Source organism: Cebidichthys violaceus, unplaced genomic scaffold (assembly GCF_023349555.1).
Source record: "Cebidichthys violaceus isolate CVI_PGR_0920_01 unplaced genomic scaffold, fCebVio1.0.p SCAF_12, whole genome shotgun sequence".
In the NCBI taxonomy this organism is placed as follows: Eukaryota; Metazoa; Chordata; class Actinopteri; order Perciformes; family Stichaeidae; genus Cebidichthys; species Cebidichthys violaceus.
This window is the reverse complement of record NW_027176285.1, coordinates 1,124,469-1,151,850: the sequence shown is the minus strand read 5'-3', so window position 1 is coordinate 1,151,850 and position 27,382 is coordinate 1,124,469. Positions and strand designations below refer to the sequence as shown.

Genomic DNA, 27,382 nt, shown 5'->3' with positions numbered 1-27,382 from the left:
GCTCTCGTGTGTGCCAGTTTAAACTCTGCTTTTGTAAATAAAAAGCACAGAGACAGATTGTTATTTACATCTTCTCTACTTGTTTATTAAGGAAGCCTGGCTCTATGAATTCTACTCTACTGTACACTGAATCACACTTAATGTGTTAATTACATTTGAACTACTTTACTAACTTTTACATTTGTAAACTATTAATAATAAACAGCAGCCACACAAAAGCTTAAGAGACGGATTTAAAAACATGAAAGCACAGAGCAAGTAATTGAATTTGCTCACCCAGCCTGTGTGTAATTACCAGCTGATTCACTAACGCATCAAGTAATTATGCAATTAGTAACCGGGTCTGCCTTCTAGGTGCAAACTGCGAGTGAAGGAGACATTGAAAGTCGCAATTCAATGGTTCAGCAAGTTCAGAGATGAAGTATAAAAAGGTAGAGATGCTAAAATAATTAATTTCTAAGTCCAACTGAGAGATGCACTGCTTTAACATATATCTACAGAATGGTTTGAACGGGTAAACAGCAGGAAGAACCTCTATAAAAATAAATAAAACGATGTGCATAAGTCTAATTAAAGTTTAATGAACTCACAACCTCAACAACAGGAACAAAGAGGGTTTATTATTAATACTGGAAAAAAACCTTTCCCTGCAACATGCTTTAAATACGTTATAATAACATCACACATGCTCTCACACAGTACTCAGTACTCGTACCTTTTACAATGTAAACCTATAACAATGGTACTTATGCAATGCATCATTACACAAATGGCCTGCTTTCCCCCCCGAGGGTCTTTTCAGATATTTAAGTGGGTTTTAGTTGCTTTCTGCAACTCCATGTGTGCAAGATAGATAGATAGAGGGAGAGAAAGAGAGGCTACAACTGTCCAACACTTATAGAATAACACATATTTAGTACCAAGTGGCAACAACTTCTCACAAAAGTATTAGTAGCCCCCCCCCCCATTAGTACAAAATGGTTGTAACAAAGCCAATATACTTCTGTATACTAAGGCAAAGTACAAGCAAGATCCAAACAGAGTCAGACTGCATTACTGCTTTTCAGTTCACATGAAATGTTCTCATTTGAACGGTAACTTTGCCAATGTTGTGTGTGTGTGTGTGTGTGTGTGTGTGTGTGTGTGTGTGTGTGTGTGTCTCTATCTGATCTGAGCGCTCTTAGCAGAGATGCACGTGCTCCTGATTGTGAATGCATCAGCAGATGCTGTGCCTCCACTTAGCACAGTCAGCTGTACCCAGGTACCCATGACCTCTCCGGGCCTCTTCTAATCTTCCTCAGGGCGACATCAACAGAAAGGTGTCTTATTGCAGCGCTGTGAAAGGACTCAGTTGAACTCTTGTTCCTTCAATTGTATTAACCAGGTTATCCCCAGCAGGTCTCTCTCAGCTGACTCTGTGCTAGAATAATCAACCAACTCAGTTATTTTTAGATCATATGATGTGCCGATTCCACTTAATTACTCAGAATTACCGGTGCTAAAATTGGAGACTTCAGTGATCACCATCATATTTAGTGCCGCTACATCCTCATCCGAATGGCTTTCTGAAGAGGAGTGTGTCTCGTGCAGGGCAATTCAGTGTAGCGTGATGGAGACACACACACACACACACACACACACACACACACACACAAGCCTGCACCTTCCCCCCCCCCACAATCCTGACACACTCCCATGCTTTCACGCATCTCCTCTGCCCGCCACACGAGGAGCTAAAAATAGATGACAGCGCGTTGAAATGGGTTGGAAGAGGAAGAGGAGAAAGGGATGAGGGGAGGGACTCAAAGATAACAGCCGCGCTCGTCAAAAGGTGATCGGAGGAAGAGGTGGAGGAAAGAAAGACAAACAGTATCGCAAAAACAAAATCAGCAAGAAGAAAAGGAGAGTTGTGAGAATGAGGAAGAGGAAGAGGGATCCATCCAGCAGCAGCCAGCTGGTGGCTCATAATCCGGATAATTCTGCTCTGTTTTTACATAATCTAGTGGAGGGCCAGTTCTAAACATGACTTTACCGTTTGGCAAGGTGGGCAACTGTCTGGGGCCCCAAGTAAAAGGGCCCCGAACAGCTATGGAGGTATTGTGTTTTGGTTAACTGATAACTGTGTAATGTTTAGATTACTTACAGGCCTCAAAATATATGCAACGGTATAACACTTAGTGTGTACTTCTACTTCAGAGGAACACATTCTAGTACTACATTTACCTGACAAGAGAAATGTTACGGATTATGTTGAGGAACCGGATTTGAAGTATTAAACTATCCAGCATAACAATAGAATGTAAAGCTCCGCCTTTAACAGACATTAAGTACATTGCACTGATAATCCCTTTCTTTCACTTTCAACCTGAAGTCAATATTTGAATGCTGGACTTGTAGTTAGTATCAAAGCTTGCACTGGTGAAATACACTCTGGTTCAACATACTGGACTCACACTAGAGACCTGAAGCCCCGCCCCCTCTGCTGAACAGAGCGCCGCTCTCTTGTTTATCAAGCGTTTATTAACGGGTTTCATTGCTTAGTTAGATATAAATAAGAATCCGTCACACTGTGCCAACCTTTGTATCAGCAGCGTAAAACAACCACAGAAGAAGAAGAACTGGTCAACTGATGTCCTATCTGAGGGTTTGCATTCAACTTAGAATGAAAATAATTCCAAAGAACTGGACTATTAATCCACTGACGTTTATATCTAAGACTAAATGATGTTTCTCTGTGTAGTCGCTATGGTGAGCTTAGAGCTAGTACACAAATACAAACACCAGGCAAGGGTGGTGAGAGTTGTTATACAGTAACAGACAAAACATTAATATAATAAGATACACAAGATTCCAGCCTGTTGCCAAAAACGTATTCCTTCTACTGTGTGTTTCCTGATGTGGGGAACTGGCTTCAAAGGATACAAAAACATCTAAAAAAAGGTTTTTCATTTCAGCTAAAGTCAGAACAGTAATATACACACAGGTCGACACACAGGTCGACACACAGGTCGACACGCAGGTCGACACAGGTCGACACACAGGTCAACACACTGGTAGACACACAGGTAGACACACAGGTAGACACAGGTAGACAGGCAGGTAGACACACAGGTAGACACACAGGTCGACACACAGGTCGACACACAGGTCGACACAGGTAGACACACAGGTCGACACAGGTAGACACACAGGTCGACACACAGGTCGACACACAGGTCGACACAGGTAGACACACAGGTCGACACACAGGTCGACACACAGGTCGACACACAGGTCGACACACAGGTAGACACAGGTCGACACACAGGTCGACACACAGGTCGACACAGGTAGACACAGGTAGACAGACAGGTAGACACACAGGTCGACACACAGGTCGACACACAGGTAGACAGACAGGTCGACACACAGGTCGACACACAGGTCGACACAGGTAGACACACAGGTCGACACACAGGTAGACACACAGGTCGACACAGGTAGACACACAGGTAGACACAGGTCGACACACAGGTAGACACACAGGTAGACACACAGGTCGACACACAGGTCGACACACAGGTCGACACACAGGTAGACAGACAGGTAGACACACAGGTCGACACACAGGTCGACACACAGGTCGACACACAGGTCGACACACAGGTCGACACAGGTAGACACACAGGTCGACACAGGTCGACACACAGGTCGACACACAGGTCGACACACAGGTCGACACACAGGTCGACACACAGGTCGACACACAGGTAGACACACAGGTAGACACACAGGTCGACACACAGGTCGACACACAGGTCGACACAGGTAGACACACAGGTCGACACACAGGTCGACACACAGGTCGACAGGCACACAAACAGGTCTAGGTAGAAGTGAGAGGGAGTCAGATAGACAGAGAGGCAGGCAGACAGGTCAGTGTGTGGGTCAGACAGAGACAGGCAGACAGACAGATATATACGAGAGCTTGTTTTTGCTCTCCACAGTAGGCTGGTGCAGCAGGTCTGGAGACCAGGTCTGTGTTTTTGTGATCACATTGTGTCTACACTACACAGATCCAGTGTGTGTGTACGCTCAGAGAGACACCTCAGAGGACATTCTGCCTCTCTCCTGTAGGTAAAGGGAGGCTGAAACACCTTTGAATATAATGCAGTAAGACAACAGTGTGACACACCACACCCCCACACACACACACACACACACACACACACACACACACACACACACACACACACACAAGCTAAAAGAATCCCTATAGAGTTGAATCAACAGCTCTCTGACACTGTCATGCAACTGTACAAGTGTACAGAACGTGACATAAGAAATTCAGTGTGTTAGTGTTAATACTGTCAACAGTTTACCCGTCTTATAGAAAGTAAAAGTAAATGTCGTTATGTCACACTTGTCTTTCTTGACAAATGATTTGTTTGCCGGACTTAGTACCGCTGTCCGGGACTCGCTTCCACTCACTATAAATTGCAGAATGTGGACCGGTACTTAGCAGCAGGAACCCTCATGTGGGGAAGTTCATTAGGACTCCATAGGAAAAGAATAGGTTCAATGTCCATCAATGCCTTTGTATTCAGATATGTGGACGAACACCAAGTTCAGACGGGGGGTTAGGGAACAAAAGAGGACACTAGCTAGGACATGATGTGCATACAGTGCACTGCAGCACAAAGAGACACACACACACACACACACACACACACACAGGCAAAATGCACACAAAACAAATTAGGAGCTGGCACATGGAGGATGGTATGTACACATTTTAAAATAGCAGCTGAAAATGGAAGGAAGGAATGGGTTCATGAGAAGAGAATCAGTACCGTAACAATACCAACATCAAAGTGGATTAAGTTATTTCCTAATAATATTCAGAGCACCGTTATGCGATACATTTCAATACTCTTTTCAACATTTTAGAACTCTTCTATGAGCAATGACTTTTTATTTCACTTCTGTTACTTTCCTGGTAGCGTTGAATAAGATGCATCATCGTTCTGTCCTTTAACTGTTCTTGGCTACCTTTCCCAAGTCGTGCTCAACGGAGACTAAATAAAACACACAAATCATCTTTCAGACTCAGATAAAGATTCTCCGCACTTTTCTGTGTGTGCGTTTGTTGGCCGACGTACAAACCCGGAACGCTTCAGTGCTTCTGGAATGAATTCCTATCCAACTTTCTGTCCGACGCCTATCGATGACTAACACAGTGGCACTGTGATGTTATCGTCGTCATGAATTGTTGAGTGAATGCTGAGATTCCATTCATGCTGACAGAAATCAGCACGGCTCATAGGTTATTTTGATGTAAAACCTCTATTTAAGGTTTATCCTCTTTCGTAAACTTTTAATATCCACATTTTTCCATCGTCAAAATATCGCAAAAATAAAGGAGAGGCAAAGATAAGTGAGGGTGGAGGGAGAGCAGAGGGGAAGAAAGGGCAAGACCGACATCTTGTCACCACCTGAGACCCGGTTCGTTGCCCGGGGATGTTGCCTTTACATAAGAACAGTGGGCAGAGCTGCAGCCCAGGAATAAGGACACAGACTAGCACACTGTTCTCAGCGCTAACCAACTCCAGCAGCGCAAAGTCACTTTCTTTCCACTCTAACATACGGTACATGGCCACAAGGACAGACCGACACATGCGAACCATCATTCTCCAACGAAGTCAGAAAGCCAGCTGTCAGCTCTGAACATGCACACAGTCTGCAGGAAGAGAGGCCCGTAAAGGCAAGAACATACCCAGGCAGCTATGAGGAGCTATTGTTTAACCACCACCCCCCCATTTAAATCATCAGAATGAAAGTATTATTTCAGAACAACTATTGTATGTAGCTTCATAAGGCAAACACTGAATAGAATACAGAATCACCTTTCTGACTCCTGAGACCTTTTTCTTGACTGGTGCAGCTAAAACAACACAGCCAACCTCATGAATTATGACTCCTCACTTTCAGAAGTTCATAAACAGGTAGTTACAAAATATATATTTCGTTTCTCTGTCTAAGGAATTATTGAGTTATAAGAAGTTATGGATTATTAGTTTGAACAGAGCCATTAAAACAGAACAAATGTCTTCTTGAAGAAAAAGTGCATAAACCTTTCACAACACCAAAAGTGATCATCTGGCATGACCTACGGGGCGGCGGCGGCGGCGGCGGCGGCGGTTAGCGTCACAAGTTTTGAAGCACATGAGAGAGAAAGTCATGAAACATGGCCGCCAGTGGCCCCTGGAGTGTGCTTTCAAACAACTGTTGCCAAGGACAATAACAGGAACACATGTAGGTCTGGCCAGCACAAAACAGAAAACAAACAAGAAATGAAAACATGGCTGAATTAAATGTGTTTCAGTGAAAGAGATCAAACTATAACCAAGTGTGAAAACAGCATAAACAGAACGAGTCTCATTTGACGGCTTCAGCTTCGACAGAGCTTTAGAAATAGGTGAGAGGTGACGATAAGTTCCTCTTGTTGAAGGACTGCTTACACCACCAACACCAGGGCATCGTGGGGCTGTTATTATGCCCTGACCATCTAAACAGAGACACTACTTTCGTGCGGGCTTACCTTAGTGATAAGAGTGCGGTACTCTTCCACCTGGTGGTCGTTGTTGTGACAGCCTGCCAGGAGCTGCCACACCTCGCCGCGGAGAGCCTCCGGAATGCCGCTACGCACCAGAGCCGGCAGCGGCCTGGGCCGCACTGATAAGTTCATGTGCCTGAGAAGAGAGAGGCGTGACGGTTAACGGAAGACATTCTCATTGTATGTCACCAGACTCTTTCTGGGCACACCTGTCTGCGATATCTAGTGAAAGCATTGTGTCCATTGGCTCTACGTTGTGTCTCAAAAGGACCATCGTCCTCTCTACAGACGATGACGACAGTGAGTAACATCATCTAATAGAACAAGAACAGGGATTAGCATCTAATCAGAATATAAAATATGTGCTATTTTTGTACAGTATCCATGTAATCCTCAACTTTAAAGCTCCACTTTTTTCCCCCTCTGGCATTGGTACATTAGTTTTGCTTTATTTTTTTTTTCTATGCATATTTTTTAGCAGGATAGGGAAAACAATAGACAATAGAAGACAATAAGCCAGTGAAAACTACAGCAACAATACACAGAGGCACATTTTAATGCTTTCCTTCCTTCCTCATCTTCCACATTTACATGTCGAAGCTGTTGGCAAAACACTGCCTCTCAGAGAGTGATTCACACCGCATGCATTATAAAGTGAACTCGGGTATCTTCCAGCCCATTAGTGAGTGGCAGAGACAGAATTAGAGAGAAAGAGAAGGTGAACCCGGAGGCACAGCTGTGTCTACCGAACAGAAAACCCCCGATGGCTCTCTAACTTTCTCCCCGTTTGTTTGGTGCGTTTGTTTCCGAGTGTCAGGTTACGCAATACATGGCATTTTCTATTGAGACTAAAAGGGAACAAAAAGTATGCTGTGTACCTTTCCGTGTGCATGCATGCATGTGTGTGTGTGTGTGTGTGTGTGAATATGACGTAAGTAATGCCAGGTCTGGTCCTCAGGGGTAGAAGATTGTAAAGGGCTTCCTGTCATTTGACTGTCTTTGCTCCCTGAGCGCCGTCTCCCACAATAACACACACTCTGTCTCTGTCTCGGTCACACACACACAAAATCACCAATCGCTCGCACAAAGCCTAGTCTTATGACAGGCTAGTCTTATGATTCCTTATCTTTATCAGATAAGTGAGACAAATACCCCCCCCCCCCCAACACATTCAATGTTCTAACAGTCATGTCGACATTGTGCTTTGTCCAAGAACAGTAAAGACAAATATAGCAGGTAGTAAAGAAAAATTGTACAAATTCAACTAAATTATACTGTTCTCTTGAAAAAGATACATGAGCACAGACAGGGAGGAGAGGCGTGCGTGTGTGTGTGTGTGTGTGTGTGTGTGTGTGTGTGTGTGTGTGTGTGTGTGTGTGTGTGTGTGTGTGTGTGTGTGAGAGAGAGAGAGAGTGGAGCTTAACTTGCAGCCAATTAAAGTCCGAGCTGTTTCAATTCAGTTCATCACAAGCTTTTGATTAAAAACAAATGCAGTAATGGAAGAGGGAAGCCATCTTAATAAGCTGCTTATCAAGAACTCCTGCTTGCTGCTCTTTCTTTCCCCATACAGCACATCCACTAACCCCCCCCCTCCATACAAAAATTAGTTATTTGTGTGTGTGTGTGTGTGTGTGTGTGTGCAACAGCAATAGAAGAGGAAGGACACATTTAACAAGGCAACAAAGCCTTACCACTTGGATAACAAGTCCCCCCAGGTCTCCAGGATCTTCTCTGCACACTCCTTGGAAACATCACCCGACCCGCTGAGTAACGGCTCGTCGTTATCTGGACACACAGGTGTACAAACGCAAAATGAGAGCCATTGTCTTACTTCTCCTTCTTACACGTTTAGATTTGCCCTTTAACTGCTCCAAATGATATGCAATTCCCCAGAGGTCACGCATGTGAAATGAAAATCGTTAAATGAATGTGAGGACTTAAGATATAGACGTTTCCTCATCTAAAGAGGTTGGTGTTTTATATGGTGAAAGGTCAGTCGTAAACCGTCTGCTTATTGTTGGTCACGAGATGGTGCCCATTGGACATGATAATATAGAACTTAAACTAAATAAATGCATTTTAATTTCCGCTGAAAAACGGTACTATCTTAATAAAGAGATCAAACTGTGCCAAAGGGCTGAAGACTAAGAAGCACAGACAGATACAAGACGTTCCTCAGTCACGCTCTCTCGTTGCTACCTCCAACAGTCACGCAAAAACACAATGACTCACACACCGCTGCTGGCTAAGTGTTCTGCGTGGATACAGTACAAACAGTTCTGTAACATAGTGTATTGTCTATTTTTTTTATCCACCACACAGGGTTATTACATTTATTGTGTTTTTGAAATGCAAGCTTCTTGATGAAGTCAGTCCTGACCAAGGACACCGCAATGGTTCGGCACTGCAGAGTCAAACATTTCTATTATCTTGCCATCTAAGCGTCTGCTTTGAGGCAGTTTGTGTCTGACGTGATCAAGTACAAGTTCAAACCGTTTTCATATGACTCTGCTGGTCTTCTTCTGTGGTTCTACGCGGACGGGTTTGCAATGGAATCTTTTTCATATTTGCAGAAATTACGACATTTGCTATATCAGGAATTTGATGTTCAAGAACATATTTGCTCTTCTTCTGTATTATGTGCAGTTAGTAAAATAAGAACATTGTAAAAAGGAGGGCTGGACAACAATCCAATCACCTTCCTCTTCATCATCCTCAGGTGGTGAAGGGACCGCGGTACCGGTCCCGGTGGACATTACGCCGGGACTAGCTGTGGTCTTCCGTTTCTCCCTCTCGGTCTCGCTTTCCAAACTCACCACCTCATAAAGAGTGTCGGAGGCAGGACTCTTACGCTCCTTACGCTCCATCTGAGGAGAAATGATCCGTCACATTTCTTTTTTTCAAACATACAAATACAAAATCACAGTGTATTAACAAACTGGTCCTGTTGCATCATCGCAGGCCACGGCCGACGTACGGTGCAATTCACAGAGAACATGGAAAAATCGGTGTCATGACTTGACATACCTGTCGCAGTTTAAGGTAGAAGGTCTCAGTGTAGTTCCGCTTGCTGAAGGGCCAGAACAGCCTGTCATTTGGGGAGCAGACTCTGACCCTCGTCTCCAGCAGGAAACGGACCGGCTCCTCCACCTCTGTGATCACCAGGTCCACTGCTGTCGTCATGTACATGAACTTATCTGGAAACCAAGAAAAGGGCTAAAACGTTGACCCCAGTGAGTAATTCTCTGCCATTCAACATCTATAACAAATACATGTTCAAGCCAAACCCTGTAACACTTCTCAGCTTTATTTATGAGTGATCTGTTCAAATATTGTAGTTTCTGCTGCTTCATATGCAACAGTAGTTCTAACAGGAATGGCAATTATTAAAGCACAGTTTCCATGCCTAATACATGTAGCTATAGTTGAACATTAAATTGCTCCTTCACAGCTCGATCTGAGGATTTGTGCTTGAAGTGAATTTCACACTTGGAAATGTGTCGTATATTAGTGTGAAAACATGTGTGAATAAACAACCAACTAACGAATGAAATATGACCCGATGAAATAATAACTGTTGAAAAATCATTCGGTTTTATGTGAATTTTGACAGATTATTGGCCGTTACCTTTGGGCGTTTCCTCATTCACAGGCTGGAACTGAGGCGTGTTGGGGTTCCAACTTCCTGTGATGATGTAAGACTTCCCGTCGGAACTCTTTCCCATCGACTCCTGAAGGGGCACAAGTTGGAGGAAGTTAGCGAACACACTCAAAAGACACACACACACACACACACACACACACACACACACACACACACACACACACGAAAACAGTCACCCACCAGATCTAGCAGGTGCATGTCGCTGTTCTTCACATTTTTCCCTGGGCTGAGCAGGAGACCGAAACACCTGGGAAAGGGGACACACATGGAAGCACACAACACACACAACACACACAAACAGACACACAAACAAATGCAAGAGAGAGAGAAGTGAAATGAATAGGATTACATAAGAAAAAAGGGAGAGAAAAGAAAAAGGAACAGTGCAAGAGCAGGAAGTAGAACTATAAATCTCCCTATAGAGTCAAACCAGTTGTTCACCATCACACGTTACCGCAAATAGCTTCCTGGACTGATCCTCTAACACAGACCAGAACATGGAGAATATTAAACACAGCCCTTCAGTCCTCATATTCCCAGCGTTCATCAAACAATAACAAACCACCGTGAAAATGGAAGCCTGCGAAAAAAGGTGATGGAATGTTTACATTTCAACAGATTTATCAAACCGTGGAAAATGAAGAGGCTCGGAGACAGACTCGCATCCATCGCCGTCTTAAAACTGTGCCGGAACACTTAAACCTCGAGGCGGGCCGACACCCGGATGTAAAGATGTTCACCGGAGTGTGTTTATCAATTATAGCTTGAGTGATTCCTTTCTCATGAACGTCTGGTCGTGTTGGAGGCAGACACATCTCAGCTGAAGCAACTGGAGGAACTGGAGGACGGTCTGACAGATACGTGACAGACTCTCTTCTTCCTTTTAGGACAATTCCAGACGTTTATATCCTCCATTCCCTCGGTTCTTTACATTAATCTAGACTATTTCTGCATGCTTTTGTCATGTTTAGGGATCTATCTGTTGTCTTGGTTGTTGTATTTCAGAATAAATCCACTGAACAAAAGGATGCGAGTGTCTTTTACTAACACTTTACTCCGTTTACTGTGGTTCCTATCTAACTTAAAGTAGTCTCATCACTGGATGTTGTAACTTATCTGAATAACAGATGAAACAAACAATAAAATGAACACTCAGTGGCAGTGTATAGCAAACCAGTGCCTCTGAGGATGCTCCTCTGAACCTAGATGTATTGTGTGTGTGTGTGTGTGTGTGTGTGTGTGTGTGTGTGTGTGTGTGTGTGTGTGTGTGTGTGTGTGTGTGTGTGTGTGTGTGTGTGTGTGTGTTTGCGTTATTTTACCTCTCAATAGCCAGTTCCTTATTGGAGGTCTGCTGGACATAAATAACTATTTTCTTGTCCATTCCTGCACGCAGCTTGAAGCTCTGCTTGTCCTTGTCTTTTGCCACAGCACTGAATATGCAAAAACAAGAAATAATATCCACATTATTAACAGATGATCGATAGAAAAAACAGAGATGAATGTGACAAAAACATGCGGTGAGATGTTTGAAAGTGACACAGTGATTACAGCTCATTCAGACCTCATTTTAGAAAATAATCCTATGAAATTAAAGACATTTTCAGTCATATTTGAACACAAGCTTACAGGTTGTTTAGTTCTGGACTGGGAAGGAAAACAATAATCTGACAGTTTCTAATTTTTATACAAACTAGCACATACAACTAGACCAGTGAAATGTATTTCTAGTCAGTCAATCAGCAAGTCTGACAGAAAAAGAATTGAAGACCATGGCTCATAATCAAAATGGACCCATTTCTCATAATAAAAGTGTGCATGAGAGCCATATTCAAACATGCTTTGGCACCGGTTCTTTTCCTGCTCTGCTTTCAGGGCTGGAAAAGAACCAGGTTTGAGACAGGAAGAGTAATCAACATTCTCCAAACCTTCACAGAAAAACATTCCTGAGGAAACACTGAAGAAACCCTTTAGGTACAAAGTTTCTGAACATTAATCAATTTGAAATATATTGAAAACATTTGGAACCTGCCGTGATTTCAGGCAGCGCTCAAATCACAAACACCTGTCTCTTTTGAGTAGGGACTTAATGTACCAGATAGTTTTATATACTGTATATAACTATATTATCGCAGTCGTGTTTTTACACTGTAACTAGAGCCTCTGACTGCAGAAAAACAGGCTTATTTAAAGGAACAATGATTTAAATACATTCCACTTTAATTCTATTTCACAGATATTCTACTGTATAAATGTACAGTTTCTATAGATTATTCATTCCATTTATGGAAATGATGCTGTCACATAAACGTGTGATGTGCTTGCATGTGAGAGCTGTTTGCTTAGAAGTCAGCGCACTAAAAAAAATAATCAACGGAGAGCTAATGAGGAGGAAATATGTGCTGGCTAAAAATAACCACAGGCATAACTTTAGTTTGGTTTATTCTCTAAATAAGCCGAGTGTCTACGGCTGTTTGTGAACACGAGGAAGTGTCTCACTAGTATGGGAAAACAAAATAAAAAGAGGGCAAGGAAGGTTGCTCGAATGCAGCAAACAGGAACTTTCTGTTCTCCTGTGTGAACAATATATCTTTATATATCTTGATTATATAAGAGGGGTCAACATGTCGGTCTACTGTGTAAGCATCATAAATGATGATCCCGTGCCTCACCTGAAGGTGCCCTTGCCATCGTCCTCCTTGATTTCCAGACTGACAGTGAAGGTAAACAAGTCACTGTCCGGGGTCAGCGGTGCAGGCTGCTGAGATGACAGAACTGCCTTCTTAGCTGACCGCCGAAACGCCGTGGCAAAGCTGTACAGTATCCGACTCACCTGGAGGAACGGAAAGACACTTAAAACATTAAGACATTAAATAATGAACACAAAATGGAGCCGCGAGAATCGGAGAAGCCTGAAAGTACAGATGTACAATTCTAGAATTTGTGTTTAAATCGGAATTCATGATCTTTATTATAGCACTGGTGAAATTAACACTGCTCTCTGTTGCCTTAAGTTAAAAACACAGTTAGTTATCTAATTAAAGCAGAGATCTAATAGAAAACATCCACTGAAGAGACGAACAGCATCACGAGGTGAAATATTATAGTTCGGCTTTGACAAAACGTTGAGCAGCTTCTGTAGCTGAAATGTCTTACAGACCATAAAATTGGGGTTTTGAAGCCAAAAAAAAAATCCACACCAGGCAAAATAATGATATAGTAATTAGTACCAAACCTCAGCAGATCTGTTATGTCACTTTGCAATATGCAACACTAAAAAGCTTACCTAACGTCTCACTACTCTATTAACCATCTTGAGCTGTAATCAACACACTGACCCACGTTTGCCAGCGTAGAGTGTGTGGAGCTATTGTTCCTGTTAACATTAAGCAGAGGCGACAAGGTTCTGCTCAATCTCCGATCCCAAAGAGGAGCAGAGTTGGGGGGGGGGGGGGGCAGCTAAAGACTGCCAAGTGTGGAAAACTGTGGGGGTAATGATTTATTTACATTTATCAAATGTACTTTCCCAAATTTGTGAGCTTTGCATTTCATCGAGAAGAAGTATTTTATTTACCATTGGATCATTACTGCTCAGACATGTGTGTGTGATGACAAACAGAGCGCCCCCCCAAACAGGGGCCCACAGCACCGTGGTTTTGGATCCTCTGCGTTAGTGACTGAGAGCTGGTTTGGGGAAACTGCTGTTATCAATAAATAACCATGCTGTTTCGCTTCTTTCTTTTTTTTTTTCAAGGCCAGAGTATAAAGCAGCTCCTGATCTGTCCTACAAAAAGCCTTTGTTATGTTCTTGGTACAGTGAAAGGATGGAGGGCATTGCAGGGGGGGGGGGGGGTGATTATTTAGAAACAACGGGGGGCTGGACGCAAGAGATGAGGAATAAGTGGAGTTAGGCTGGGGGTTACCCCCTGTATGGATGAATTTATGACAAATAACACAAAAGTATTGTTGGTTAATGTTCCAATCAGTGCTGGAGTCTGAACTGATCCGTTTCAACTGCCTACAGATGGGCTTTTTATTCTTTGTGTGCAGTCTGAAGGAGCTGGATTAGGACCTGGACAGTGCTACTTGGCAGCATTAGCTTTTATTTGTTTTAGGAACCCAAATCATTCAGGTGAAACAAACCTACTGAAACCGTAGTGATTTGAACACTAGATATACATCTCTGGACGGGAGCGTTAGGTCTGAGAGTCAGCAGGGCTCTACGTCACCATCAACACAGAAAAGGTGGAGTGGGCCTGAGGAGGTGGTGTGCTTTATGTAGGAACAGTTAAGCTCCAAAATCCACAAATCTGAAGAAAAAGAAAGTGCTTGCAGTGATAACTTTGGTGAAAGGAGGAAATGACTTTGCCTTAAGTCCTTAAATTTCTCTTTTTGTAAATTGCGGGTGAAGAATGCTGTAGATCCTCTTCACAATTTGATTAGATAATTGAGTGTACTGCTGAAAGCAAAATGAGACGACAGCTGTGACGGCCTTCCACAAGGTTACCTCAGTACAGATCGGTGGTGAAATAAATGAATAAATACAGAGGTTTCAAAAGCCTTAGGAGTTGTGTGAATTGATTTGAAACTGATGTGAGGTCTATGACTAGAGCAACCGATGGGCTGACTCACTCCGGTCTAATGGTGCAACTATGAGGCCCTCCCAAACAGCTGAGGGCATTGTAGATGGTTCTGCTGCTGGGGGTTGGGAATGAAGAGAAGGACGGTTGCAAGAGGAAGGCTGTGGGGAGGAAGAGAGGGAAGAGAGAGCCAGAGCCAGAGATGTCCAGTGTGTATGCATTAGTGTTCTAGTGTGAGCCTGTGTGTTACGGGTGGGTGTCTGAGAAACTGGATCGTAGGACGATGTGGGACTGATAAAGTAGCATCTGTCTGGGGGCTCTTAGTGACATTGAAGGAGAGTGCTTCCATGAGGGCCAAATCAGGTCACTGAGCACTGAAGTAGTACTTTAACCCAGTTTCATGAGTCCATTCCCTATTCTCTCTTCCACTATATTCCTGCTGCACCTACTCTATATAAGCAATGACACTTCCTCTCCCCTATACCTTAGCTGGGGGGATTGTGTGCACTTTGTGCATGGTGTACATGTGCATTGCGGCGCAGCCTGCAGTGCATGACATAATCCCGCGAGGACCACTGACGAAGCTCCCGCACTGCTGCTGAACCCTGGAGAGCAGGCTACAGGGAGGTCAACAGGAATACTGCTGACAGTATGAGTGTGTACACGTGTGGAGGTGTGTGAGTGGAAGAGACGGAGGAAAACAGAGTGTCGTGTGAAGTGCAGAATATTTATAAGAGAGGCTTTTGCTCCCTCTTTAATTTGCTCTTTTTCTTTCGGTATGTGTGAATTTGTGCTAAAGGATAGGTTCAAACCACAGCCAGCTGCCCATATGAACACTGATATAGGTTTTTCTTGCTGTAATCATTCCTCCTGTTCATTGTGGCCTTTAAAAAGATCCCTTACAATGAAAGGATGAAAACCACAGTCCATGTTTTGTGTAAAAATACACTCTGTTAATCTGAAGCTAAAATTCCCATTAAAAACACAGCGGATCTCTCAATAACTATCGTTTTAAGACTCAAACTATTTTGAACCCATACATGTGTAAGTCCACAAGTGTGTCTTCAGTTATTAGTGATTGAATCCTCACCGCTTCTTGGATTTGGCAGCGGAACACGTGGATCCTGAAGATCTCTGCATTGTAGTGGCTCTCAGTGAAGGCAAAGCAGTCGCTCTCTGGCGTGCCGTCATGGCCTCGCACGCAGAACAGAATCTTGTAGATGGGGTAGTTGGCGATCTCCGTACTGGTGTTGGGGTCCAGCAACCTGTTATGAACATGAATGAAAAATGAACCGTGTGATGTCTTGTGATGTCGCTGCTGCAGGATGAGATTTGTTCCGTGTGATCCAGTAATCCAAAACGTTCCCCTCTACCTGACGGTGCCTTCGGACACGCCGGGCACAGACAGTGTGACGTCTAGGGGGAGTTGGCACTGCCCTCTGAGGATACTCATCATACGGAGGGCCTCCACCTCGCTGCGGGGGGCGTTGACTGAGGCACACCCGAGGTACGTCAGCTGGCTGAACACAACGCTGTCCTCATCTGGGATGGGACTGCCAGGACTGCCGTCTGACGAGGATTCATCCGCTGCAATGGGGTTAATGGAGAGAGTAGGCGACAGGAAAGGCAAAGGATTCCTCTGATTCAAATATAAAAAAAGAGGCAATGAGAGAAGTGGAAAGACTTTTGAGTATCCTTTATGATTTAGAGAGCCGGGTGCTTCTAAGATATTACTCTGAATGTCTTGGAAACACATCTATAAAGCTTAAGATAAGAGTCATTGTGTGAGCTTTTTTGGCAGTCACAAGAAAAGAGGATAAGAAAAGTCCAATGGTGGCTCACCTCGGTACGACCTCTCATTCAGCTCGCTCTCCTGAGCCGTCTGAACAGGAAGCACCATCTCCAACTTGGGCGATTGTGCGCTCAGTGGGTCAGAGCCCGGCGGCACAGGCGACGCCGTGGTGGCAAGTGGGCCACAGTCGCCCCCACTAAGGCTGTCCATTCCCACGTCTGATCTGAGCCCGGTGTCGGCTACCGATGGGTCCATGAGGACATCCTCTAACTCCCTCTGGAGCTGCTGCTCACTTCCATTCCCCACAATCTGACACACACACACACACACACACACACACACACACACACACACACAAACACACACACACAAACAGAGGGGTATAAACACACACACACACACACACACACAAAGAAACAGACATGAATACAACCACACCAAGGAACAAGGACACAGGGATGCATAGAAAACAAAGCATTTAATATGAAAAACATAACAAAATCATTGTAGAAATCACCATTACACATTGAATTTAAGCTATTCTTTCAACCTACATCAACGGCATGACAATTCTGTCTTACAGTTTGTAGAGATGCTCAGTGGCTGTGCTTTAAACAGTGATTTTGAAAGTATTCTCAAGTGAAAACAGTGTGTTTAAGGGGGAAAGATGCCTCGCTTCATGTTGGCGGTCAGAGATATATCTCCATTACATTTCCTCAAATATTAGTGATTAGTAGGCATGTGAGTTTGAGTTGTGAAATACCGGTATCGAGACACCAGACGGGCCATGCCGACGCTAACTGTGTGAGCTTGTTCCAAAGCTAACGGACAGCAATCAGAGTGCAAGCTTAAGACAAACCATGGAGGTGCCACAGAAGGAGGCGCGCCCTCCTTTTCTTTGCCAGCTGTGGCTGCAGCCAGATGTTAAGGTAAGAAACGGAGAGCAGACTTAAGCTGCAGAGGGCACTGTTGCACTGGGCCATAAGGGACAAAAAAAGATAATCAAACTTTGTGGGATATCGTTATTGCACAGTTGAATATTCTGGTTACTTGTTCTACGTATAGACAGCCATGAATGATATCTTTGCCTTCAGGGTAGATGGTAATGTGTTCAATGCTGTTAGACTCAAGCGATCATCTGGAGCATGATGGACTCTACAGCTAAAGTGTCTATGGTAATAGCCCACAGCGTCAAATACGGGAAAAAAAGGTAATAATTTAAAGGCTGACATAAAGCCGTCAGTTCTAAATATCGGTTTACACGGCTGACAGAACTGCGTCACGATGTAACTGCGTTGGGCCCGGTGATTTACAGGCAGCGCTAAAAGCATGTGCAACTGTCAGATAGGACTACAGTCCTGTGTGTGAAAGTGTCTGTCACCACTATCATCAAAAGCTAAAGTCTTAAAAAAAAAAAAAGACTGGCTAAGGCCGTCCAAACGTACAGAGGGCACCAATAATCACAGACAGAATCACCACGGAATCACATCACAGAAAGAGAGGAACAACAGACACAAGCAAGAAAGAAAGAGAGAGAAAGAAGAGACAGCTAGCGAGAGAAGAGACTGACCTTAAAGCTGACCCCTTCCTCAGAAATCACCTGCATAACAAACAACAAGTTTAGACACACTGACTCCTCTCTGGGCTGACTGGGAGGGAAATGTACACAAAGTGTGATGACCGAGTGTCCGTGGATGGAGTGAGTTCACCATTACGCATCGAGAACAGCGGACGTGTGTGTGTGTGTGTGTGTGTGTGTGTGTGTGTGTGTGTGTGTGTGTGTGTGTGTGTGTGTGTGTGTGTGTGTGTGTGTGTGTGTGTGTAGGTTCCTGCCATTTAGCCGCCACTAGTTTACCAAAAGAAACCTGATAATCCAACGCGGTTACCGTTAAAAGTAACTGAGATCACAGACTCTGTACAGGTGTCACAGGAAAAATCACAGTTTGATTTCCAAGCACAGCAAACGACGGTCGACTTCTTCCTCTCAACTGAAAACTGCAACATCCACGCTCTGCTGGCGCCATCTTCTGGTACCTTTTGGTACAACATCAAAGTCGACAAGTTCTTCCTTTACAAAGAAACACATGTACAGTAGAGTACAGTAATGACATAAACTAATGGACAGAGTATGGACATGTGAGCCAGCTACTTCAGGAAATTCAATAAAATGAAGTGTGATGACTGGTGAACTGACGTACAAGAGGAGAGGAGAGGAGAGGAGAGGAGAGGAGAGGAGAGGAGAGGAGAGGAGAGGAGAGAGGAGGAGTAACCTGAACCCATTAGGGACACACACAGGATGCTAGCTGGTAGCTACATGTCTTTCCTCAGAAAGTCTTCCCTCTCACACCCTGGTCACAAAACATCTTTATTTCCCTCGACCGTGACTTCAAACACTTGCAGCTGCATCGCCAAACTTTTTTGTGAACTAATATCTGCTGAGTGACACTATCAGAGGACATATTGTGACACATCCTGTGGCACGAAAGCACACATGCTGCATACTAACAGAAGCAGCTGATTGACTGCAGAAGGGAGACGTTCGCTAAACGTATTTAACTTTGCTGACACTAGATGATGAACTGGTAAAGTATCAGCTGTTTTCTTTTCTTTTTCTCTCCCTCATACTATTCCAATAACACGGATAATTACGGGCAGACACACAGTGGAAGAACTCGGAGTAAACGGATGTAAATCTTCACAGGTCTAAGAGATAAGAGCTTGTGAAAGTGTGCTCTCAATGTCAGGTGATGTGCAAGGAATAAAAGGACGTCCTTACTACAAGAAACAAATGAAAATGGACAATCACAGATCAAACACACACACGCCTGAGACTAACTATGAGAAGAAGGTGGAGTGAGAATGTGGAAAAAGCAAAACAAGAAATGGTTAGCCTTATGGTTAGGGTGTGAGACTGCATGTTTAACAGACGGACGAGACTTGTAAACAATGGAATGTGTGTGGACCGAGTCCCCTGGACCTGCAATGTTAACACGTTACACTGACGACAACTAGGTAAAGACGAAGTTAACATCCAGATGTTTTGGTAATCCAGCATGGTTCACCAAAACATCTGGATGTTAACTTCGGGTGGGTTGTCATCACAGACTTTTACTCCCAGCATCTTAACACTGACCCAGTATGAGCTCTGACGCCTCCCCTCTCTCCTCAGTACTTTTCCGTCCATACCTACACCCAACCGTCCTTACCTTCAGTCCTGTCTTTTCGTCATCACTACCATTATTAGTGGAGGAGGGTGTCTCATCCCCCAGCCGGGACACGAGGACAAAGTCCTCACTGTTGAGAGTGGACACTGAGTCCGAAGACACGCTAATCTTCCCCACCGAGCCCTTGTCATCCATGGCTTCCGCTGTTAAACTCAGCCACGCTGCTCATGAATGGAAGACGGGGAGGAGAAAGTGGTGGGAGATGATGAGCAAAATCACCTGGAAAAAGAACAACAAAAATAAAGAAATGAAGAAAAGAAGCAGAAAACAGTCATGATGTGATGAGATCCATGAAAAGGCATCATTTAAAAGGCAACTGGAAACTTCTTAAGACTCTAACCCTCTCATGAAGTGGGGGAAACCATTTGTGATTCACTTTCAGAGGGCTTCTAAGCACCTTTAGAAAACTTTGAGGAGCCTTTAGGAACCCCGGAGAGAGAGAGAGAGAGAGAGAGAGAGAGAGAGAGAGAGAGAGAGAGAGAGAGAGAGAGAGAGAGAGAGAGAGCTTAAAGAGGATATAGGAGGGTGCAAAAGAAAGGTTCAGCAACAAAAAGAAGCAGAGATCAAAGTGATAGTGAACATGAAGAAGAAGACACGGGACAGAGAAGAGGAAAAGAGGATCTGTGGCTCATCTGAGGCAAATTTGTGCATCTCAGCAGGAAAATAGCTTGATGCAAAGTGAAGTCATGGTGATGCGAGTGTCATCGAGGAAACATATGACAAGTGAGGAATTAGGGAACAAGCCAGCTTGCCACGACCATCCACATATTCCACGTCAGTATTATAAAGATCTATTGCCCCCCCCCCCCCCACACTACATTAGACATGTACAGCAGAAGCAAAAACACACAAAAATAAATGATGCACTGGATGTGCTAATTGCATTGCGTGCGCTCCTCAGTGCATGGATGTCCCGCCCCCACAACCACAAATAGACCTAGATCCTGTGGGGGAAACGCTGCACATCAGCAGCTCATCCCTCACTCGTGTGACTCCAGCTCCCTCCGTCAATCCAGCAAATAAAATGTAACGTCATATTCTAATTTAGGCATAAAAACGAGCCATCAAATACGACATTTTGTAGCTGCAACACTGACCTCTGCACCTGTTTTTGTGTGAGGACTGACGGCAGAAAATACTTGCAAAGAAGAAGCAAGAAATTGAAATAAAAGGAGGAAAGTATGTTTCACTTTTTACCTCAAGCTGCAAAGTAAGAAAACATTTTTAGTCTGTATTTGTAAGGTATGGCACAGAGGTCAAAATGAAGTGAAGAATTAGTTTTACAGTGAAAAAGATGTAACGCTCTATCGGTACAGTCGGGGCATGAGGTGACTCCTGAACACAGACAGGAGGAATTGTGGGTAACACAGGAAGAAAGGCGCAACACAAGGCTTTGGCAGCGGTTCAGCGAGAGACCATAACAAGCTATTTCTGGACGTCCCCCCCCCTCTCCACTCCTCCCTCCCATCTCTCTCTCTTTTCTTCTTCATCCATCTCTCTGCTATCTTCTATTTTCTCAGCCCTCATTGCTCTCCTACGCCCCCCCCCCCCTGCCCCCGCCCTTCCTATTCAAAGCGGGTCCAACAATGGAAAAGTAATAGAAAAAAAACAGAAAGAAGGTCTACAGCAGAAAGGTCAAAGCAGTTAATAATGTGCTTATGATAACACTGTTGTACTGACCCAGAATAAAGCTCAATATGAGGCGCTGTGTGTGTGTGTGTGTGTGTGTGTGTGTGTGTGTGTGTGTGTGTGTGTGTGTGTGTGTGTGTGTGTGGAAGGCTTTACAACATCTCGTACTGATATGAACGTTATTACCGGGCTGCCAAACACAAACGGACAGCTTAGAGCTCGTTCCCTCTTCACCTTTTTCAAAAGCAAAAACTGGGAAAAGGAGCCGCTGGGTTTCATCCAAAAGTCCCGGGTGTTGTTTTTCACTTGTGTAGCGAGAAGTGAACTTGAGAGGCGAGGTCACAGCGTACAGCGATTCCTCGCTTTCACTGTGAAACACACCGTAGTCACCTCTGGAACCCCTGTTTGACAACTAGCATCGAGATTACGCAGCTTAGCCGACCAATTATGAGTCGTGTAAGTTGAAGGTTTCACCTTAAATGGATCGGTTGATGAACTTTGAGTTTCTCCATGTTTTGTTCTTTTGTTTATCAGTTCTGTTTGTTCTCTGATAGATGTACGAAATGAAAAAATTAAGTAAGCAACACAATTTAGGTTATTGGTCTTACTTTCAATTAGAATTTGGATTTACTACACAGGCCTTTCTTTAGTCCTTTACTTCCTCAAAGGCTCTGAATAGAGTCTAATAGATACTTAGATCGTCCTCAAACTTTAACTATGACATCATAAATAACACCGGCGCCCTATGAGCCGAGAGAAACATGCAAATCTCAGTGAGATACAGTTAAAACTATAAATGAGACAATGGCCAATCCCTTTTTTTGGCCACCATGAGTCTCACTTAGACTAGATCACTACTTTGTAACCCAATCAATCATTCCCACCTTGTGGCGTTCTCTGAGAAAGAGCTTCACTAATTCATTCATGTTCTGAGCAGCAAACACTGAAGAGAAGAAACCTTGGTTTCATGCTGGCACACACACACACACACACACACACACACACACACACACACACACACACACACACACACACACACACACACACACACACAAGCAGCTGTATTATTATTACACACAACTTGACCCGCAGACACACATGTGCACACACACACACACACACACACACACACACACACACACACACACACACACACACACACAACCTTCACACTCTGCGTCTGTGACGAGCTCATAATGGTCGCCTTGTCACCCTCCCGAGCCTCGGCAACATCCGTCCGCCTGCTCCTGCTCCTGCCAAGCTACACTGTTCGTTATCAAGGTTTTCAGCGTCTTGGTACATTTCCAGCCAGACACACAATCCGTCGCCGACCACGCTGCCGATTGTTACAACATTAGCGAGACGAGGGCAGCAGACTGTTTCTTTATTCCCTCGCACTATTCCGTCTCCAGCCACACCCTCTCTTTCCCTTCCCTTGTGTCGGTTTCATTCTTTGTTTGAAATAATTAAATCTTAATTGGACATTGTGTCTTTCCCCTTTTCTTTGACGACTCTCTGACTTGTTTACCATGTTAGAGTTTCGGAAAAGGACGAGAAGAGAGAGCAGGAAGCGGTTCCCTTTGTAACAGTGTTGTGAGACAATTCTGTAGAAATGAACAAGGCGACAAAGAGTTGAAGTGTGCACACTTTAGAGTTGTAAGAAGACAATCATTGCACTGTGACTGTACAAAATGAATGCTGCAGCTAAGTTGTCAGGTGTGGTAGATCTGGACTCAGCCGACACACAGAGCTACAACCACAGTTAGCTGGATGTTGTACGGTTTCATTTCTGGACCAAATGACCTACAACAGTGACTCGTATCTGTATCTGTAACAAGCATATGTTACGTCGCTCCGTGAGTTTGCCTTTCCTTTCTCATTTTTTTTTTTTTGTCCTTCCTACAACTCCCCAGCAGAACGAGCTGTTCTGGGCTGCCAGCTGGGCCTCACAAGGGAGAGGACGCCGCAGCCAGAGAGCATTCTGGGTTACTACGCAGTCCCTTTACACTCGCAGCACAGCAGAGATAGCAGGAAGAAAAGGTAGAGTCAGAGAGGAAAAGTAGAAAAAGAATGACAGAAAAGGGCTGAGCTTAGACAAGGTGAGAGACAACAAGGCAGAGTACAAAAGAGAGGAGGAAGAAAAAGAAGCTGTGAATGAGCAAGGCATTAATCGTACAAATGAAATCTGCAGTTAAAAGGAAAGCGCCGGTTTACTGTGTAGAGTTTCACTCTCAAAATTCCAGGTATGACCAATAGTCATATGAATATTGACATTCTATATTATTAAAAAGGTGTAACGTAAGCAACACCAAGAGAAGAACTACAGCCGTACCTTCAAACTCTATGAGATATAATGTTCAACCTCACATGGTCCCCTCTCATTCTTGTCCACAGCAACTGCAAGGAAACACGAGTCCACTGCAGTCGAAGCCAAACGACAGGTGTGCATCTGAGGGGCGTTGTCGGGACCTCGGAGCATTCGGGGCTCAGTGCAAACTCAATTACAGATACAGCTATAATAGGGGACACAGTAACACTAACTTAGTCTCTCGGTGACTCTATGTCCACCACTGTATGTCTCCCACGACACAACTTGCCGTCTTGTAATCTTAAAATCAAGATCTGTCACCAAGAGGAATCCCTGATGAGGATGTTTGATCTGCAAACTTTTTGTCCTGCAAGAAGTAACACGGTGCATTATGCCACAGCGTGATCACGCCTGTTGCTGTCGTTGGCACACGTGTGCACAAAATAGCCTGTTTCCACCACGCGTCTTTACTGTTTATCTATTTTCCTCTCGATGCAGCAACAACATCTTTCGGTCCACGCAGGGCGACAGGCGACCCCTCGCCCTCGCTTTCCCCTCAACTTCACAGCCTGCAGCTCCCCGACAGGTCCGGACATTTAGCAAGCCGTGCTTCTGGAATGCGTCTGCGAGCATCTCAGCTCAGCTCTTTGAATAGCTCACACACAGGCCGAGTGCTCGAGGGCCGAGCCGACGCTTAATTGCCTGTGAAGTAGAGCTTCTGTCTGGTATTTCCAAAAACTAGCTGGGAGTGGTAAATCATGGCTTCGCTTGTGTAACGTGAGCTAGACATGAGAGAAGGGATGTGTGGGATCTCAAGAAAGTGCATCAGGCCCTAGATTTGACATGTTTGCTTCTGAGTAGGCGGATTATATTCATCGCATATAATTATGGTTAATACATTCACAAGTTGTGCATTCCATTAAGGCTGACTTTAGAGGAGAAGTTGACATGAAATAAAAAGGACAAGCTACATTCTCCAGGCCTTTCTGTTCATTGCTATAATTGCTTGTTAATATCTTTTAGTAGTGTTGACTTTGTTCAATCAAATAACACTTCATGCTCTTGCTCTCATAACTTCTCAGACTGCATTTCTAAAGGATCATTAGAATCACTTTATTGTGTCGCGGTCATTAGCATTAGTATGTAGGAACATTTATCGTACTAATATTGACGTTACAACACCTAATGTAAACTACAGCTGATGAAGCACTGACCCTTTCCCTTCCTCTAGTAAACACATTGATTGTTGTGAATATTTGCACACACACACAAATCTGGGTTATGAGTTTTTATGGGGCATGTATGACCTGCAATACTGTAAAACCTGAGTTTCAGGAAGCAGAACAGGAAAAGGGAGTTGAGTCAAATGAAGTGACGGTTGGCACATTTGGCTCGCTGAACCCGAGCACGTTGTCCACTGCTGAGAAACATTTGAATTCACGAGAGACAAAAGCTACTGGAATCAACAACAGCACTTCTTGGCAAACAATAGTCTCAGAGCCAGACATTGACTCACTGACAGAGCTGCTTTAACCCTAAAGCACAGAATTAAGTACGCTTTTTAGGAAAGATGCTGTACGTCACAGACTTTTAAAATGCTGAAATCAGGCTCAGAAAGGTGAATTTAAACATATATATTTTAAATATTTTCCTGAGAAGATGATAACACATTAAATGTTATTTACCAATTTTATTAAGTTTGTAAATGTATTGCATTTTTGGTATTGGAACATGTGTTTCAGTGCCTAACTAGCGGGAACTGGTAAAACACGTTGATGGGGTAATTCAACATACAAAAAAGAAGCAGACATGTCAGACGCCCTCGCGCTCCACCGCAGACTTCTCTAAACAATCCCTGCTGGTCCCTTCCATATCATGTGACAACAACAGACAACAGAGCGGATTAAAGGCTCATTGTGCCGGACTACTTCACTTAATAAAGGTTGTTTAAGTCAAATGTTAAATTCAGGCCTGTAAGACTCTGCAGGGCCCATAGTATTAATTACCTGCCACAGTGTTTAAACACACATTTACATGTGACAACAAGAACAGAGCACATTGGGCCATTATGGTCTGTGCCATCTTCACAGTCATACCAACATAGAGACATGATGGGGTCCTGAACAATGTACAGTAATCACAGCTGCTCCAGCGTGGTTATCCACCGCTTGACAGACAGTTGTACTGTAACGTTACTGGTTTAATTGGCTTTCTGGTCTCGCCGTTACACCAATTAACGGAGAATGTGAACGCAAGCTACACGTCAATGAAGCCAGCAAAGCCTCGCGCGGCCTCGGTGCATTTCAAACCCCACAGCTCTTTAAGTTAATAGATGGTTTAATCAGCGGTTAACATCAGATATTTCATGTATAACGTCGGAGGAGCCTAGTGTTCACTCTCCAGTGTTGAGTTAGCCCTTCACGAACCTGCCTTACGTTAGCACAGAGGTGCTACTCAGCTGTCATCGATTCAAAGTCCACACACACAAAACATGTTCACCTGCACAGTGACCGGAGAGCGAAACTGCTCCGTCGACACAAAGCAAACTGCGACGTCAAGGTGTTCGCAGTATTTTGGTGAATTAAAGCGCTGACTGGTCCTCGCTGAAGCCTTGAAACAGGCCACTGCTGTATGCAACGCTAGCATTGCTAGCTAACGCCTGCTAGCCACGCTACCCTAGCACTTACTACCAACAAACAGGTACATTGTTTTTTAATAACCGGAGAGACAGCTGCATTTTACGTTGACGGTGCAAGTGCGTGTGCACGCGCAAAGACAGCTTACCTTTATTCCCACGGTTGTATTTATTCCAATGGCGGTGGGTACAACATTGCACTTCCCAATAACATCAGCAGCCAGCATCCAGCCGAGCTGTAAACACAAGCCCAACCAACCCGCTGACAACCCACACTGCGCATGCGTAAAATAGGTGCCCCTCTCGCCTGTGCGGAGGGAGGGTATAGGGGAAGCGTTTTCATTACCTAATAGCATGATGCTCACAGAGCTCAGCTGTTTACTTGGTCTTTTGGGGGAAAGTCAAGTGTCAAACTCAAGCCTCAACTCAAATGAGACAAGTCTTAGTCTCAACTCTTCTCATGTCCTTGGGGACAAGTTCAAATGACGTCTCCACTTTTCTGGAGTAAATTAAAAGTCAGTTGCAAGTCTTGTTTTTCTATACACCCGAGTTAAAGTCATATTAATAATTAGACCTGATAAATAGGTATTCTCTTTGAGGTCTCGAGTTGGATTGTGTCTGTAGGGAGTCAAGTCTTACGTATCGCAGCAGTAAAGTCCAAGTCTTATTTCTGTGACACATGTCTCACTCAAGTCTACATCTCTGGATGCTCAAGACAAGAGCATCTCAAATGTTGAATCTGTCTCCAGAAAGAAAAGTTGACCTGAGAAAGTCAAAAATGTAAACTGGGATTGGACTGTTTTCAGTTTTCCTCTTTCATTTGTGATCCATTCTTTGACTCAATGAGATCAAAACATATCTTTAAAAGGTTCTACCTGCTAACCGTCTCAGGCCGAGCACCATCAGTGATTACCTCAATGAGGATTTAATTGCTAAGATCATATACTAACTCCAATTT

General features: G+C 44.1%; 1 protein-coding gene across 3 annotated transcripts in view; it reads right to left on the bottom strand.

The window, feature by feature from the left end:
- Positions 1–26,684, bottom strand: part of LOC137868852 (rab GTPase-activating protein 1) — a 54,249-nt gene extending 27,565 nt beyond the window's left edge. The window contains exons 1-14 of one of the 3 annotated variants that reach the window (XM_068705826.1): positions 26,574–26,660; positions 19,835–20,071; positions 18,199–18,228; positions 16,679–16,937; positions 16,210–16,423; positions 15,927–16,101; positions 12,929–13,089; positions 11,579–11,689; positions 10,440–10,506; positions 10,224–10,326; positions 9,623–9,792; positions 9,294–9,462; positions 8,287–8,380; positions 6,581–6,731 (exon numbers count right to left, since the gene is read on the bottom strand). In XM_068705826.1, coding sequence (XP_068561927.1) covers positions 6,581–6,731; positions 8,287–8,380; positions 9,294–9,462; positions 9,623–9,792; positions 10,224–10,326; positions 10,440–10,506; positions 11,579–11,689; positions 12,929–13,089; positions 15,927–16,101; positions 16,210–16,423; positions 16,679–16,937; positions 18,199–18,228; positions 19,835–19,987 — 1,857 coding nt within the window. In that variant the 5' untranslated portion in view covers positions 19,988–20,071; positions 26,574–26,660. Of the gene's footprint in view, positions 1–6,580; positions 6,732–8,286; positions 8,381–9,293; positions 9,463–9,622; positions 9,793–10,223; positions 10,327–10,439; positions 10,507–11,578; positions 11,690–12,928; positions 13,090–15,926; positions 16,102–16,209; positions 16,424–16,678; positions 16,938–18,198; positions 18,229–19,834; positions 20,072–26,573 lie in introns of all 3 variants that reach the window. The other 2 variants (XM_068705828.1, XM_068705827.1) reach the window with 2 other exon arrangements.
- Positions 26,685–27,382: the final 698 nt, after the last annotated feature.